The 15,962-nt window shown below is 47.7% G+C and overlaps 1 protein-coding gene across 1 annotated transcript; it reads left to right on the top strand.

Moving 5' to 3' along the window:
* The first annotated feature begins 1,736 nt into the window (after positions 1-1,736).
* On the top strand, positions 1,737-6,860 carry CLDN14 (claudin 14). Its single transcript, XM_068179519.1, has one exon. The coding sequence runs from the start codon at positions 5,475-5,477 to the stop codon at positions 6,171-6,173; it is 699 nt and encodes a 232-aa protein (XP_068035620.1). The 5' UTR covers positions 1,737-5,474; the 3' UTR covers positions 6,174-6,860.
* The last annotated feature ends 9,102 nt before the right edge of the window (positions 6,861-15,962 follow it).

Here is a 15,962-nt window from a genome sequence, read left to right as displayed (position 1 = left end):
TAGTTCATAGCCCTCCATTCATATTGTAATTATTATATATTATATATAATATATTGAAATTATAGATATAATATATATAATTGTATCAGAGTTATTGTAATTCATAGCACTCCATTCATATTGTAATTATTATATATTATATATAATATATTGAAATTATAGATATAATATATATAATTGTATCAGAGTTATTGTAATTCATAGCCCTCCATTCATATTGTAATTATTATATATATAATAATTATATATTGTAATATGTATATTATATATATGTTTTTGTATGGGAGTTATGGTAATTCATAGCCATCTATCCATATCGTAGATATATATTATATATATTATAATAATATATTGAAATTATATATATTATATATATAATTGTATCTGTTATTGTAATTCATAGCCCTCTATTCATATTGTAATTATTATACATATTATATATATATATATATATATATATATATATATATATATATACATATATATATACATATAATATATATATATATATATAATATTGTAATTATTCTACATATATATAATAGATATATATATTATTGTATCTGAGTTATTGTAACTCACAGCCCCTGTTGTAATTCAGAGACCTCTGTGCTTGCCCAGTTCCACGAGCGTTTCCCTCCAGATTATTCCGGGTGATTTTCCCCACTCGGCTTTTAACTGGTTCAAGCCTTGGCGTTTCTAACATTTCCCGTGGCAGATTCCTGCCCAGTCTGCTCCACTGCACAGGAATACGCCCGAGAGCCAAACCAAACCCTCCTGCTCCTTCTCCCAGCTGGGTTTCCTTGCATCAGCCCAAACAAATGACCTCGTTCATGTGCATGCTCTGCCAATGTCTGTTGAGAGCAATCCTGCCTTGTTTATTGTCCGTGTCCCACCTGGGCTCACTCCTGCTCCCCACTCTCATGTTATTTATGTTATTTAATAGTGCTTAAAACGCTTTCCAGCCCAATTTAACTTCACCTTTGTTGCGAGGTTTTGTGGGTTTTGGGCTTTGCCTTTGCCCGTTCAGCCTGGTCTCAGAAGGGGGTTGTGATCCCCAAACTGGCTCGTTGCAAAATCTTGGTCAGTGCTATCCCGTGGTGCAGGTGCTTCCAGAAACTTCTTCCCAACACTTCAACCATTGCTTAGTTAAAAACCAAAAAGAAAATTGATGTGTTGCCAGTGGCATAACCTGCTGGGGGTCTGCATCCTCAGCTCTCCTCTCATTCCCAGATTGCTGGTGGCTTTCCAGAGGCAGCACAGCCCCTCTCCAGACCCTCCTTCCCCAGGCTCAGCCCCAGGGGTGTTGCTGTCCCACATGGAGGGGCCGGAGCTCTCCCATGGAAAGATCTAAGGGAGAAAAAAATGCGCCAGCACAAACCCTGAAACAGGATCTGGGCTGCCATGCTGCACACGAGGAGGGGGAAGGGGAAGGGCAAGGCCATGTGCTGGATCCAGGCTAAGCTGCAGGAGTCAGCAGGGTGTCTCCCATGATCTCCGTGCTCAGGGACTCAGGGCACCCTTCCCCTCTCACTTCTGCCCCCATCTCGGCCCCATAAAATTTCATCCCACTGCTGCCTGGGCATTCACAGCCCGCTCGCATCTTTTATTTTATTTCTCTGCCTTTTTTTTTTTTTTTTTTTTGGTTCCCATGTTTCTCCCAGACTGAATTGCAGGCAATGTCTGAGCAGCTCATCCTAAACACAGAATCCCTGAGGCTGGAAAAGCCCTCCCATGCCCACCTTGTCCCCAGCCCAGAGCTCTGAGTGCCACCTCCAGGGGACACCTGCAGGGATGGGCACTCCAAAGCTCCCTGGGCAGCCCCTACCCAGGCCTGAGCACCCTTTCCATGCAGAAATTTTTCTTGATACCCAACGTGAACCTCCCCTGGCACAGCTTGAGGCCTTTCCTTCTCATCCTGTCCCTGTTAGAAAAGGGTGACTCCCAGGTGAGAAAGCAAAATTGGCTCACTTTCTAAAGAAATATCAACAAACACAACCCACACAGGAAAAAAAAAAAGGCTGATTTTTTTTTAATTTAATATTTGTCTGGCTCAGCCCACAAGGAACATCCAAGCCACCCCTCACCTGATCCCACTGAATGTTCCTCAGCTGAGCTGTAAAGTGAGACATTTCCACCAGGCTGCTGATGTTCCTGGAGATCCACGTGTTGAGTTCCTGCTGCTTTCACCACTTGGCACAAGGAGGGGAACGCTGGTGCCCAGCAGTGAAAGTGTTACTGAGCACCAGGGGCAGCTGGAACTGCTGAGAGAGGCACATGGAAAACATGACGCCGAGCAAGCGGGGCTAATTAACGCTGGCTGCTTAAATTAGAAAGCTTTTAATGGCTAATGTTTAAAAATAACACCTTAATGACATCTAAAAATAGCTGCTGCTGAGCCCCAGCGTGGTTTGACCTCCATTAGATCGGGGGTCCATTTCCCAGGACTGGTGGTGTAAATCACATTTTCCTTTGAGGTCCTGTTCTCCCCGGGATCAGCTGCAAAGCCTCGTGCCTGACCTCGGGAGCCTCTTTGCAAATGCACCAGAGTGAGCTGGATCACTCCTCGGGATGGTGGGCAAGGTGTGGATGTCCTGGGTGGGATGAGGAATTGGAGAGGATTATCTTGGGTCGTGCTCATCATGAGGGAGTGAAAAAAGGAGACTCAGGGGTGACCTCAGCGCTCTCCAGAGCTCCTGAAAGGTGGCTGTGGCCAGCTGGGGCTGGGCTCTTTCTCCAGGCAGCACTGACAGAGCCAGAGCACACAGCCTCGAGCTGCACCAAGGGAAATACAGGCTGGAGATCAGGAAAAGGTTTTCACAGAAAGGGTGATAAAGTTCTGGAGTGGCTGCCCGGGGAGGTGGTGCAGTCACCATCCCTGGGTGTGTTTAACAAAGCCTGGATGTGGCACTGGGGGCCAGGGTTGAGTTGAGGTGTTGGGGCTGGGTTGGACTTGATGGTCTTGGAGGTCTCTTCCAACCCAGTGATTCTAGGATTCTGTGAATGGGAAATTCCCAGACCAGGCAAAAACAGGGATGAGGAAGGTGCTGCTGAGATTAAGGACACAGGAGATCCAAGCTCCATTTCCAGCTCTGTTGCTGATGTCTTGTGAGATGTCTTGAGGTCTCTCATGGTCCTGCTGTGACCCAAAACCATGTGGAGATCTCCCTGATCCTGGAGGAATATTCCCAAGATAATCTCCCTGAGATGTGTTGCGGGCTTAGATCCAGATGCACCTCACAGAAAACAAATAATAATATAAAAAGGTAAAGTACTGCTCAATTCTCCTTAATATGGGAATCAAACCCAAATAACCGGCAAGGCAAACACACATGAGGACTTCCCGTGGTTGGGACAGAAATAAAATATCTCCAGCAGTGCTGGAGGTAACAGTTTGCTCCTTTGTGCTGTGCTTGGTCCTAACTCATGGCCTGTCATATCTGTGATAGCTGGGAGAAATCTGCAGCCTGGCTTCCCCTGGAATGATGATTTCCGATATAAAACCTTCTGTGATTTTCTCAGAATCTGCAAATGAGGTAAATTCCTTCAGCAGGCACATAAACTCGGGTGTTTTCCTTTATGTGTTACATGAAGAGTACTGAAAGGCCAGGAATTGGCAACAGGAGGAAGAACTTTCCTAAAACCAGGCGCACTAAAGAAAAGCTGCTCTTTAGTTTGCTCTTCCCTTCCAGGCAGCAAATCCAACATCCCATTCCTGCCCATCCCATGGCACATTCCAAATAAACGGAATGTGTAGAAGCACAGAGTCCTCAGCCTATGGTGTTGTCCTGCCCAGGCCACAAAATCCTTGTGCTTTTCCATTTTCCCCTTTCTTTTCACAACATCCAAGGGATTGTTTTGGGAAGAGACAAACCATTCTGCAAGATGGAGAGAGACAATTTCCGAGGGCTGGAAGGACAGGACCCAGGGAATGGCTCCCACTGCCAGAGGGCAGGGCTGGATGGGAGATTGGGAATTGGGAATTGTTCCCTGGCAGGGTGGGCAGGGGCTGGGATGGAATTCCCAGAGCAGCTGGGGCTGCCCCTGGATCCCTGGCAGTGCCCAAGGCCAGGTTGGACACTGGGGCTGGGAACAGCCTGGGACAGTGGAAGGTGTCCCTGCCATGGCAGAAATGGCTGATTTTTCATGTCCCTTCCGACCCAAACCATTCCATGATTCCATGATTTTGCTGTCAGGCAGAGATCACTGAATGCCACAACAACAGAGACCAGCTCTGGCACTGATGTCACCCCAAGCACTCCAGACTTGTTAGAGCCAAGTCTGAGATAATGGCAATGTGGAGCAGCTTTCACTTTGCTCCCTCTGCATCCTTCTGCTGTCCTGATGGCATTGATGAGTTGATCCAGATGGTTTTCCTCCCTTTTCCTGCTCGGGCCAGCTCCAGCAAACACTTCCACTTTCTCCTCCGAGCAGGAGCTCAGCACGTGCATGGGGCTTGGCAGAGCTGGAGCCTAAACTTGTTGCTGTTTCTGAGTTCCAAGCTGGATTGTGATGCAAGGATTATTTTATATATTAAAATATCGTGTTTCTGCCCACACACATCACGCGTGATGGATAACAGAGCTGGCTAGGCAGCCACTGGAAAAGGCCACTTAGTCTGGGATTTATACAGAAGGAAGAGTTGCCATTCCTTGTTTCCCAGCTTGGATTTATACACGACCAAACTGTGAAGGTGTTGTCCCTCAGAAGCTCCAGGATGTTTGCCTGATTCCACATTTCACCCACAACCTGAAATCACGACCTGAAACTCCCCAGATCCTAATGAAAATTATTCCCCTTTGAGTTACTTTATTGAAATGCAACCTCAAGAAATACTGGCCAGTCAGGAAAGCGACTTTAATCCAATATTTGTTATCCTCTTCCACAGGTTTTAAATCACTCTTTTTGCTCCCTACTTTGAGCAAATACACCCTTATTGTTTTCCTAGTCCTGCTATGACCTTCTGGGAATGTTTTCATCGTGTAAAGCAACCTGCAGTTCCCTACTTTATAAATCTCCTTCATTCCAAGTGTTAACACTACCTAATTCTCTGCTTTAGAGAGGAAATCATGTTTGTTTTTTTGAAGAGCCTGCTGGGAAGAGGAATATTTGCATTTCAAATATTTTTTTTCCATTTCATAAATTGTCTTGAGTTCTCTTCCCAGCGGGCAGCACAAGGCTGTTTATATAAGGGAAGAGGGAAGCTTGCTTTCCCATTACTTCCACAAAAATACGATTAACAGCGATAACTATGCTAATTATTGCTCTCGCTGCACTTGAAATGCACCTCACTGGCTGGAGAGGCAATGCTTTGGGGTAATAATTAACTCCTTTTTCCCTCAATTACCTTTTATTAGGAGAGCAGGAGGTGTCGGGGTGAAACAGCCGCATATCTTCCAAGAAAAGCTCGCGTTTTCCAAGGGAAGCCAAGCGGAGGCGCCTCGTTAAGAGAACCGCGCAGGACAAACATTCCCATGGCGAGCTGGGCCTTGGAGCTGCTCGGCTTCTCCCTGAGCCTGCTGGGCTTAATTGGGACGTTAATTGCCACCATCCTGCCGCACTGGTGGCGCTCGGCGCACGTGGGCGCCAACATCATCACGGCCGTGGCCTACGTGAAGGGGCTGTGGATGGAGTGCGTGTGGCACAGCACCGGCGTCTACCAGTGCCAAGCGTACCGCTCCCAGCTGGCGCTGCCCGCCGACCTCCGCGCCGCCCGGGCCATGATGGTCATCTCCTGCCTGCTGGCCGTGCTGGCGGCCGGCGTGGCCGTGGTGGGCATGAGGTGCACGCACTGCGCCGAGGGCAGCCCCACCAAGGCCTCCATCGCCGGCGCCGGCGGGATTGGCTTCGTGGCGGCCGGGCTGCTCTGCCTGGTGCCGGTGTCGTGGAGCACCAACGACGTCGTCGTGGATTTCTACAACCCCACGCTGCCCGCTGGGATGAAGTATGAGATAGGGCAGGCTCTTTATCTGGGATTTGTCTCCTCGGCCTTGACCATCCTGGGCGGGGCCCTGCTGTGCACCTCGTGCTTTGGGAATGAGACACCTTTCCAGCCGCATTCCGGGGCCGGAGCGCCTCCATCCTCCAGGCCACCGAGTGCCTTCAAGGGCAACCACGCTCCTTCCCTGACATCTGCGTCCCACAGCGGCTACAGACTGAGCGACTACGTGTGAGTTCTCCCGGGATCTGGCACCGCTGCCTCGGGAATTCTGTGCCTGGCACCAGAGAACTCGGAATGGATGTTGAAGTCCACCATTGTTTATTCCTTCCTTTTCTTCCCGGAGGAGGAAAGGATGTGGATGCAGAACCTGGGAAATAAAGGCAGAGGAGGCTGAGATATTCCCAAGGCAGCACATCCCTGTCTACCTCCCATCATGGCTTTGCAGGCAGGTAATTCAAGGGGTATTCTGCTAAAATAATGGTTTGCTTTGGAGTCGGTGCCCTGTGAAGTAGAACTGGCCACATCGCTTTGTTTCTTCCCCAAAAAAAGGCAGTTTTCCCTAAAACCCGGAATTTCTTGGGGATACACAGTGATTTCCAGCACTGATTGCCTGCTCGGTTCCTCATTTCCATAATTCATGAACGTTTTGTCATGACAAGGTATTAATTTTGCTTTCACTTAACTTTTTGTTTGTTTTTTTACAGTCCCTTGAAATATGAATTTCAATGGCACTGTGACAGATGTATTTGACAGCCTGTTACAGCCAATATTTGAAGTTACATTACAATGTTTTGACCTGATCAAAATAAAATTTCAGTGCATTTTTTGAAATGCATCATGAGGGAAACAAACCCTCTCAGTGGCTCAGAATTGTTTTTTTTTTTAATGTCAGGAATAGAATGGAACCAGACATTTGATATTAAATAAAATAAATATTTTCCAAATTAAAATTTAAAAGTCTCAGAATTTGTCGCTTTTAGCTTTTGAGCAGATTTAGCATTCTGCACAATCGATGCCTTATAGGGAGTGGAAAAACAGTTTCTAGAATCCTATTTCAAAAATCCCATGTAATGAAATGTGCTCATTTCTTAGGATGAATGCTGGAATTTTGTGCTGAAGGTGCATTAGGGTTGGCAAGGATATTTCCATCCCCTCCAGTGATTTCTGGGGAACTTCCATTGGGGCACAAGGCACCCTCCATGGACTGTGACCACTGCTCACCAGAAGTACCAAATCCAGACATTTCCTTCTACAATCCTCACGAAATTCCATCGTTCCACAGTGCATTCAAACAACAGAAATCAAAATAATGAGCAAAGAAGCCCAGCCCTCTCCATTTTACATTACAGCAAAGTGCCAGGCACACATATTAGGATATAAAATTATGACAAAAAAGAGAATCAATGGATTTCTCTTAAACCAGAAATATATAGGTCTCACACTTTCAACAGATGGGCCAAGACAGTGAAAAAAACATAATTCCAAGACCTGTGAGGCAACGATTCTTCATTTGGCAAAAAGAAAAATCTGTGTGCAATTATATTGTCACCTTGTGTCACCTCCAGATCTGGGAGATTTTCAGCATTTCCCCTGGTTCCACTCTGAACCTTCCTTTTTGTGGTTGATCGCCATTGCCTTTGGCTTCATGTTGATTTGGTTTGGGACAGAGGGTTTTCAGCACTGATTCCTGTTAACATCACCACTGCTTTTAAAAATAAATGGAATTTCTGAGGAATTTTCTGAGACCAACAATAATAAAAGTGATCTGGGACCTGACTTTGCTTATTTGTGGTGATAGGACACAGGGAATGGCTTTAAACTGAAGGAGGGCAGGGATGGATAGGATTTTGGGAATTAGGAATTGTTCTTGTGAGGGTGGGCAGGGGCTGGGATGGAATTCCCAGAGCAGCTGGGGCTGCCCCTGGATCCCTGGCAGTGCCCAAGGCCAGGTTGGACACTGGGGCTGGGAGCAGCCTGGGATGCATAGATTCATAGAATCCCAGAATCTCAAATTTTTTTGGGTTGGAAGGGACCTCAAAACCCACCCAGTGCCACCCCTGCCATGGCAGGGACACCTTCCTTTGTGCCAGGCTGCTCCCAGCCCCAGTGTCCAACCTGGCCTTGGGCACTGCCAGGGATCCAGGGGCAGCCCCAGCTGCTCTGGGAATTCCCTCCCAGCCCCTGCCCACCCTCCAAGGAACAATTCCTGCCCAATATCCCATCTAACCCTACTTTCTTGTCACTTTGAAGCCATTCCCTGGCTCCTGTCCCTGCATTCCCTGGAAATTGTCTCTCTCCAGGTTTCCTGGGGCTCCTCCAGGCCCTGCAAGGCCACACTGAGCTCAGCCCAAAGCTTCTCCTGTGCAGGTGAACAATGCCAGCTGTGCCAGCCTTTCCTGCCAGCAGAGCTGCTCCATCCCTCTGCTCATCCTGGAGCCTCCTCTGGGCTCTCTGCAGCAGCTCCAGCTCCTCCCTGGGCTGGGCCCAGGGCTGGACACCAGTGGAAGGTGTCCCTGCCCATGGCAGGGGGTTACAACCGGATGATCTTTAATGTCCCCTCAAGCCCAAATTCTGTGATCAATGACCCTGCAGACATCTCAGAGACACCCTGAGGTGCAGGGAATGGACACAAACTGCACAAAGGCTTCTTAGAGAAGATGGAGACAAACTGTTCATGGTCCATTATGGATTTCTGGGATGCTTTTTTCAGCCGAGTGGAGGTGGTCAAAACCTTGGGCTTTTCCTGTGTTTCCATTCTAAAAGATGCTGCCAAGTGATTGGATATCAACCTGAGGCAGGCCTTTGGACAGCCATGAATGCTGGAGCACAGCTCCAAGGGAGGAAATGGGCTCTGGGTCATTAGGGGGGTAGTTGCCATCTACTGATAAATTCATTCACTTGCCAGGTTTTGGTGTGGTGGGAATACTCCTGTGTAGGGCTGTTCTTACTGCAGCAATCCCCAGCCAGGCAGAATATGTGACAGCAGTAGGAACAGTTTATAAAGTCCTGGCAAAAATACCTGGAAGTGCTTGGATGTAAAATAAGAGGGAAATGGTTTCTTTCACAGAGCTGTGAACCAGTGGATCTTACTCCATGCTAAAACTCCTTTCCTTTCCCTTTCCCTTTCCTTTCCTTTCCTTTCCTTTCCTTTCCTTTCCTTTCCTTTCCTTTCCTTTCCTTTCCTTTCCTTTCCTTTCCTTTCCTTTCCTTTCCTTTCCTTTCCTTTCCTTTCCTTTCCTTTCCTTTCCTTTCCTTTCCTTTCCTTTCCTTTCCTTTCCTTTCCTTTCCTTTCCTTTCTTTCCTCCTTTTTTCTTTCCTTCTTTGATCTACTAAAAGACATTATCCCTTCCTTCCATGCCTCGCTTTGCCATGTTAACACGAATGCACTTTTTCACTTGTTTTCTTAAAAATGACAAATACAGCTTGGTCCCCACATTCCCTGTCCTTATCACCAAAGGGGCACCTGGATGTGTTGATTCCCAACTTCATTCAGATCATCCTTTCCAAATCTTCAGCCCATGGCATCAGAAGTCATGTTTAAACCCTTCACTGAGAATCCTGACAGTTCTTCAAAGAGTTTCCCATAAACTCAAACATCTGAATGGGTTTAAAATGATTTATGGACAAGAAAGGCAGGACTGACCCAACCTCCCTCCTTTTTCCTGGGGGAAAAGGTGGTTAATTTTATTTTCTGCTTTAAGTAGGAGGAAAATACATTAATTTCATTAGCTCACACTTCAAAGATGTTTGGTAAGCAAACTGTTGGAAAGTGGAGTGAATCAATGCAGAGATTTGACCTGTTGAGAGCACATGTACAGACTTCATATAGATGTGTGGATATTTAAAATGCTGGAATCCCAGCTCCATTGACTTCCCTGAGGTCACAATCTCACCCATAAGCTCATTATTACTGTCAATACTCCCAAATCTATTAGAGAGCTTTTAACTAAAAGGCCTCCAGAGCAAAGAGAATCAAAGTCAGGGGGATTTTGCCCCCTCAGAGGGATGGGGTGGCAAGGAAAGGCCTTTGTTGGCCATTTCACAAAGTGTTTGGTATTGAGCAGAGCAGCTGCAACCCGTGGGATGTGTGAGGGAGTTCTCCCTTCCACTGGAGTCAAGGACAAGCAATTTTATTTCTAAAATGTCATAATCACTGGTATTGATCACCAGGGGTGCTCTCAAATCCATCCAGGCTGGTGATATCACCACTATTGCTATCCCTGGCAATTCCAGCCCAATTAGGCTGCCTTGCTAATGAACCTCAGCTGATTTTCATGACTCTCTGTGGGAGAAATGGGCTCATGGACAGAGCAATCCCAGCCTTCCACCCTGCCCTGAGCTGCCTCTTTGTTTCATTTGGTCACATTTTATCATTCCATGGAAAACACAGAGAGCGAAAGTTCAGAAGCATCGATAAGCCTTGAAAATCAGAGTTAGGACTAAAAGGCTTGGGAGAGGTTGTGGCTGCCCCTGGATCCCTGGAAGAGTCCAAAGCCAGGTTGGACACTGGGGTTTGGAGCAGCCTGGGACAGTGGAAGGTGTCCCTGCCATGGCAGGGCTGGATGGTCTTGAAGGTCTCTTCCAACCTGGATGATTCTGTGAAACACATGGTAAAGATCAGATAAAATAACACCAGATTTGGCTTATGTCATGTTTTCAAAGTCTGATCATTTTAAGCCCACTCACTCTTGAAAGGAAGTTGAGGATGAAGAATCTGGAAACTGGCCTGAGCAGCCTTTCCATGGGGAAATTCCTGCTGCTGTCCAAGCTGAGCCTGCCCTGGCCCAGCCTGAGGCCGTTCCCTCTCCTCCTGTCCCTGTTCCCTGGCAGCACAGCCCGACCCCCCCGGCTGTCCCCTCCTGGCAGGAGCTGTGCAGAGCCACAAGGTCCCCCCTGAGCCTCCTTTGCTCCAGGCTCAGCCCCTTCCCAGCTCTTTCAGCTGCTCCTCACAGGACTGACTCTCCAGAACCTTCACCACCCCCACCAGGAAAGATCCATGTCTGGAACAGAGGCAGAGACTGAATCTCCATCCCAGCTCCAGGTTATCTCCAGCAGCTCCATGTCCCCTGTCCAAAGGAAAAGCTCATTTCAGTAGAGAAACCATTTCAGGATGAGCTGAATTATCTGCTACATGTGATTCCAACTTCACTCCAAGAGAGCCAACTCCCACTCATGTTTCACCTGAAAGCCTCTGGAAAAAGCCACCTCCAGCTCCCTGTGGGTTAATCACAGAATCCCAAAGGATGCAGCCAATCGCTCCTTCCCTATTTAAACACAGTCTGAATTGGGTATTAACTACCTGCTGTGTTTGGCAGCTCTCTTATTCCTAAAATAAATAACTGTATGAAAAGTCATAAACTCTATATTGGACTTTTTCATTAAAAAAAAAAAAGCCAGAAAAAAAATCAAAGTACTGTCAGGATTTTAGCAGCCTCACTTCTTGCAGTAAATCTGCTTCCACAGCTGTTCCTGCTGTACTGTGTCCTTCAGCCAAGAGTAGCTGCAGTCCAACATTTCCTTCTAAAGTTATTCCTTACCCAGAGCAAAGCCAAGGGAATTTTGGACAGGGCTCGCTTGCTCAAAATTATAAATGTGCTCTTATTAGAGCAGGTTGCATGTTTTATATTAAATATTCATTCAAATAACAATCCAGCAAAATGTTTGTCGGGATAAGAGTTACTTTGGCTGAAAGGACACATTTTTCTTCCAGTCCCCACCAAAACTTGCCCATATTTATCATGTCCAAGATCTGAGAAGATCTTGCTTGAACTTGGTTGAGCTCCTTCAGCAGTGCCAGGTCCTGTTCTCCTGTTTCAGAGCTGCACCAGTTCAGGAATTGCTTGGTTGTCACTGGGGAAAAGCCTTTTACAGGTTCCACTGCAGCTCATAAAAGGTCGGGGGAAAGCAAAAAAAGGAGGGGAAAAAAAGAGGAAAGTGGCATTTTCTCCTCCTGCCTCTTAAAAACCTGCCCATGTTGAGTTGAGAGCCATGGAGTGTCTCATAAGGGTTTGATTTCATGGAATCTTGGAATGGTTGGGGTGGAATGGACCTCAAAGCCCATCCAGAGCCACCCCTGCCATGGCAGGGACACCTTCCACTGTCCCAGGCTGCTCCGAGCCCAGTGTCCAAGCTGGCCTTGGGCACTGCCAGGGATTGGAAGTCCAAAACCTCCCTGGGCAACCTGTGCTTCACCACCCTCATAGTAAAGAATTTCCTCCCAAAATCCCATCCATCCCTGCCTCACTCAGCCTAAGGCCATTCCTCCTTTTCCCATCACTCCATCCCTTGGGAAATGTCCCTGTCCAAGTCAAACCATGACAGAAAAGTTTCCTCGAAACCCCAGAGAACTCCAGAACTCCACTCCTCGTTCTGAGCCAAAGCCCAGCTCCAGGAGTTGCTTCCATGACCAAAGTTAAAGATGAGCAATGTTGCCATCCTGTGGCTGCTCCCAGCAAAGGCTCAGGCATGAGCCCGAATTTATTCATCAGGAAGCATTTTCCACCTGGATCCTGCTGGTAAAACTCAGAGACAATGTTGGGAGTTGTCACTATTGCAGGATATAATTAGAGGAATTATTTTTAGAGCAAGAACGTGTGTGCAGTGGATAAGGTGAAACCACACCTCTGACCGTGCTCCTTACCCTCAGGGATTCAGAGATCATATTGAAAACCTCACTCCAAAATCTATCTTGAGTTATCCAAGCAGAAATTCTAGAAGTGAAAATCTCCTCTTCCTGCAGAAACGAGAAGGAAGAAAAAAGGACAAGGAATTAGTTTCAATACTCTTCATATTTGACATGGCTTGAAAGTGAAATTTTAATGCTCCAACTCTTGAATTACTTTATCCTGGCTGCTATAATAATTTGTGATTTTCAGTCATTTTATTATATTTTCTCTTATAAACCCTTCTCTGCAGTATCACATAAATTCTTCTACACTGACAAGAAAAATCCAAGGAAAGGAACTCCCACAGCCACATCAGAGCAGCTGTGGCTGCCCCTGGATCCCCGGCAGTGCCCAAGGCCAGGCTGGAGCAGCCTGGGACAGTGGAAGGTGTCCCTGCCATGGCACTGGATGGGCTTTGAGGTCCCTTCCAACCCAAACCATTCCATGGTTCTGTGATTTACTTGGAAAATGTCTTCCCTCCTTCTGGGAAGCTGAGAGGGAAGAGAAGCAATGGTGAATTTACCACCCCCCCCCTGCTCCAGGAACCAGCACATCTCAGGTCCTGGCAAAGTTCTCCAATTTTTTTTTGGTGGAAAACCCTGCCTGGGCATAAAGTGCAGTTGTTTTATGCCCACCCTTTGCCACTACACTGGATTTCCCATTCCAAGGAACAACTGCCATGGGCAATAACCCATAATTTTCCTGCACTCTCTGCTCAGAATGACATCTTTTATCCAGTAAAATATTGCAGCAGGAAAGTGTTTTGTGCTATTCAAGGAACCCTGATGTGGCTATTCCTGGCTGTCAATTTTCCCTTCTAATAATCCATCCCACAGCAGAGATGAAGATTTTTTAGGGATTTCAAATTTGGAATATTGGAGCACACAGCCAACACCTCCTCTCCTGCCTGCTATTTATTTTTAAGCATATCCAGCTGGTGCAACCCCACTGGAAAAGGGAAAACAAAAATATCCAGAGGCTCCTGCAGCTCCTGCCTTGCAGAAGGAGCACTCAGGGAGCTCAAAGTATCATTTTGAAGGAGATCAATTGAAGGGCAGAGATCCCACAGCCATTCCCATTCCAACCTGGCCCATTTCCATCTCCCTCAGCAAACAACACTTCAAAATTCCTTATCTCAGCTTGGAAGAAATCAAAATAAGAACTCCTGCCCAGCTTATTTATTTACTTTTGGTGGCCGAAGGGGAGAAGTTTATGCTGAGACAAAACCTGACATTATTTAGCATCAAAATTTAGCATTATTGTGCTTAAAACTCCAATCTTGAGGAGGAAAAATGCACAGAGAAATAATTCCCTTCAAAACGAAGCTTTCCTGGTTCAACACTCAGCAAGGAAAACATTTTGAGTGGACAAATAATTGGAGCACAAACAGGAAGATCTGGGGAGTTCGGCCCTCTCAGAAAAGATGGCAACAACTTAAAAGACACAAAGAGGCTCCTCTCCTTTCAGGAGCACCAGGATCAGGTTTTCCCAGGCACTGGAAGAGCTCCAGTTTATACCCAGTTTCCAGACAGAAAGAAATCTGTGAATCTTTTTAATTCTTCATGCTCTGAGAGGCAAATCCTCTCGGGTTGCAGGCCCAGAGGCCTCGGGGCTGGGGCTTTTCCTGGGATTTTTCAGCTGAGGGAATAATCAGCAGGGACCTCAGCAATACCAACATCCCTGGGCTGGAAGTTTGGCAGCCACAGGAGGGAAAACTGCTCCCAGTTGACAGAATTCACAGAATCACTGGGTTGGAAGAGACCTTCAAGATCATCAACCCAGCCCCAACAGCTCAACTCCACCCTGGCACCCAGTGCCACATCCAGGCTTTGTTAAACACACCCAGGGATGGTGACTGCACCACCTCCCCGGGCAGCCACTCCAGAACTTTATCACCCTTTCTGTAAAAACCTTTTCCTGATCTCCAGCCTGTATTTCCCTTGGTGCAGCTCGAGGCTGTGTGCTCTGGCTCTGTCAGTGCTGCCTGGAGAAAGAGCCCAGCCCCAGCTGGCCACAGCCACCTTTCAGGAGCTCTGGAGAGCGCTGAGGTCACCCCTGAGTCTCCTTTTCTCCAGGCTGAGCACCCCCAGCTCCCTCAGTGGTTCCTCACAGGGTTTGTGCTCCCAGCCCCTCTCCAGCCTCGTTGCCTCCTCTGGATGTGCTCCAGCCCCTCCATGACCTTCCCAAACGGAGGGGCCAGAGCTGGACACAGCACTCGAGGTGTGCCAGGTACACCTGATGTACCTCCCTGCTCCTGCTGGCCACACCATTCCTCATCCAGGCCAGGATACTGTTGGCCTTTTTTTGCCCATTCCAGCTTTTCTGCTGGGGTTGGAGCACCTGCAGGGAGACTCCAAGATGATGAGCATGGAAAAGCTTCTCCCACAGGGATTGGGAAGGAGGAGCAGCCTCAGCACCCCCAGTCCTGTCTCTCTGCAGCTCTGTCAGATCCCCTTGGAAGGGGAATGGCAGCATCCCAAAATCCCACACCTGAGGAAGAACAGAGCTGCTGTGTGGGGTTGGGGCTGCTCAGGGAGACGGATAATTGGGACCAAATGTTGGGATTTGACTTTGGAGATGACTGGTAAAAGTGCTGCCGAGTGAGGGCTGAGAGATCTCCTGAGCAGGAATGTCTGGAATGAGCAGGGAAAAATACCTGGGAAGGACAGAGGGGTTTGGACCTTAAAAATCATCCAACTTCACCCCCCTGCCACTGCAGGGACACGCCTCACTATCCCAGGCTGCTCCAAGTCCTGTCCAGCCTGGCCTTGGGCACTTCCAGGGATGCCTCAGGTTTAGCTTTGCTGTTTCAGATTCTGTGCTGCTTTAGTGTGCAGTTCTGAGCTTCATATTATGGGATGGTGAGACAAAACAATTTCTTCTCCAGCTGGGCACCAAGGACAAATGATCCAAATCTCAGGCCCAAGAGCACAAACAACGTGGGCTGGAGAGAGGAAAACAAGCAGGATGGGACTGCATGGGCTAAAGCTGGAATGGGACAATGAACTCCAATGTGCCAATGGAGCAGAGCTGATCCCAGTGAGAGCCCCCGGGAGCGCTCGTGCATTTTGGGACCATTTGGGTTCATCTTGGGTGCAGCCCTGGCTGGGCTCTGGTGCTGCCCAAGGTGGATCCATGGAGGAGATCCTTTTCATAAATCCCTGCTTTGTTCTTCAGCTCTGTCCAGCCTCTGCTCTAGCTCAGCCTTCCCAAGGCATCCCAGGGATCCAGGGGCAGCTCCAGCTGCTCTGGGCACCCTGTGCCAGGGCCTGCCCACCCTCCCAGGGAACAATTCCTTCCCTTTATCCGACCTAACCTCACCCTTTGTCATTCCAAACCACTCCTCCTTGTCCTGT

The sequence above is a fragment of the Anomalospiza imberbis genome, chromosome 2 (assembly GCF_031753505.1).
Source record: "Anomalospiza imberbis isolate Cuckoo-Finch-1a 21T00152 chromosome 2, ASM3175350v1, whole genome shotgun sequence".
Lineage (NCBI taxonomy): Eukaryota > Metazoa > Chordata > Aves > Passeriformes > Viduidae > Anomalospiza > Anomalospiza imberbis.
The sequence above is the reverse complement of the archived record's forward strand: the minus strand, read 5'-3'. Positions and strand labels throughout refer to the sequence as shown.

Coding starts and splice junctions, on each gene's coding strand:
- CLDN14 (XM_068179519.1), top strand. CDS start 5,475: ATGGCGAGCTGGGCCTTGGAGCTGCTCGGCTTCTCCCTGAGCCTGCTG.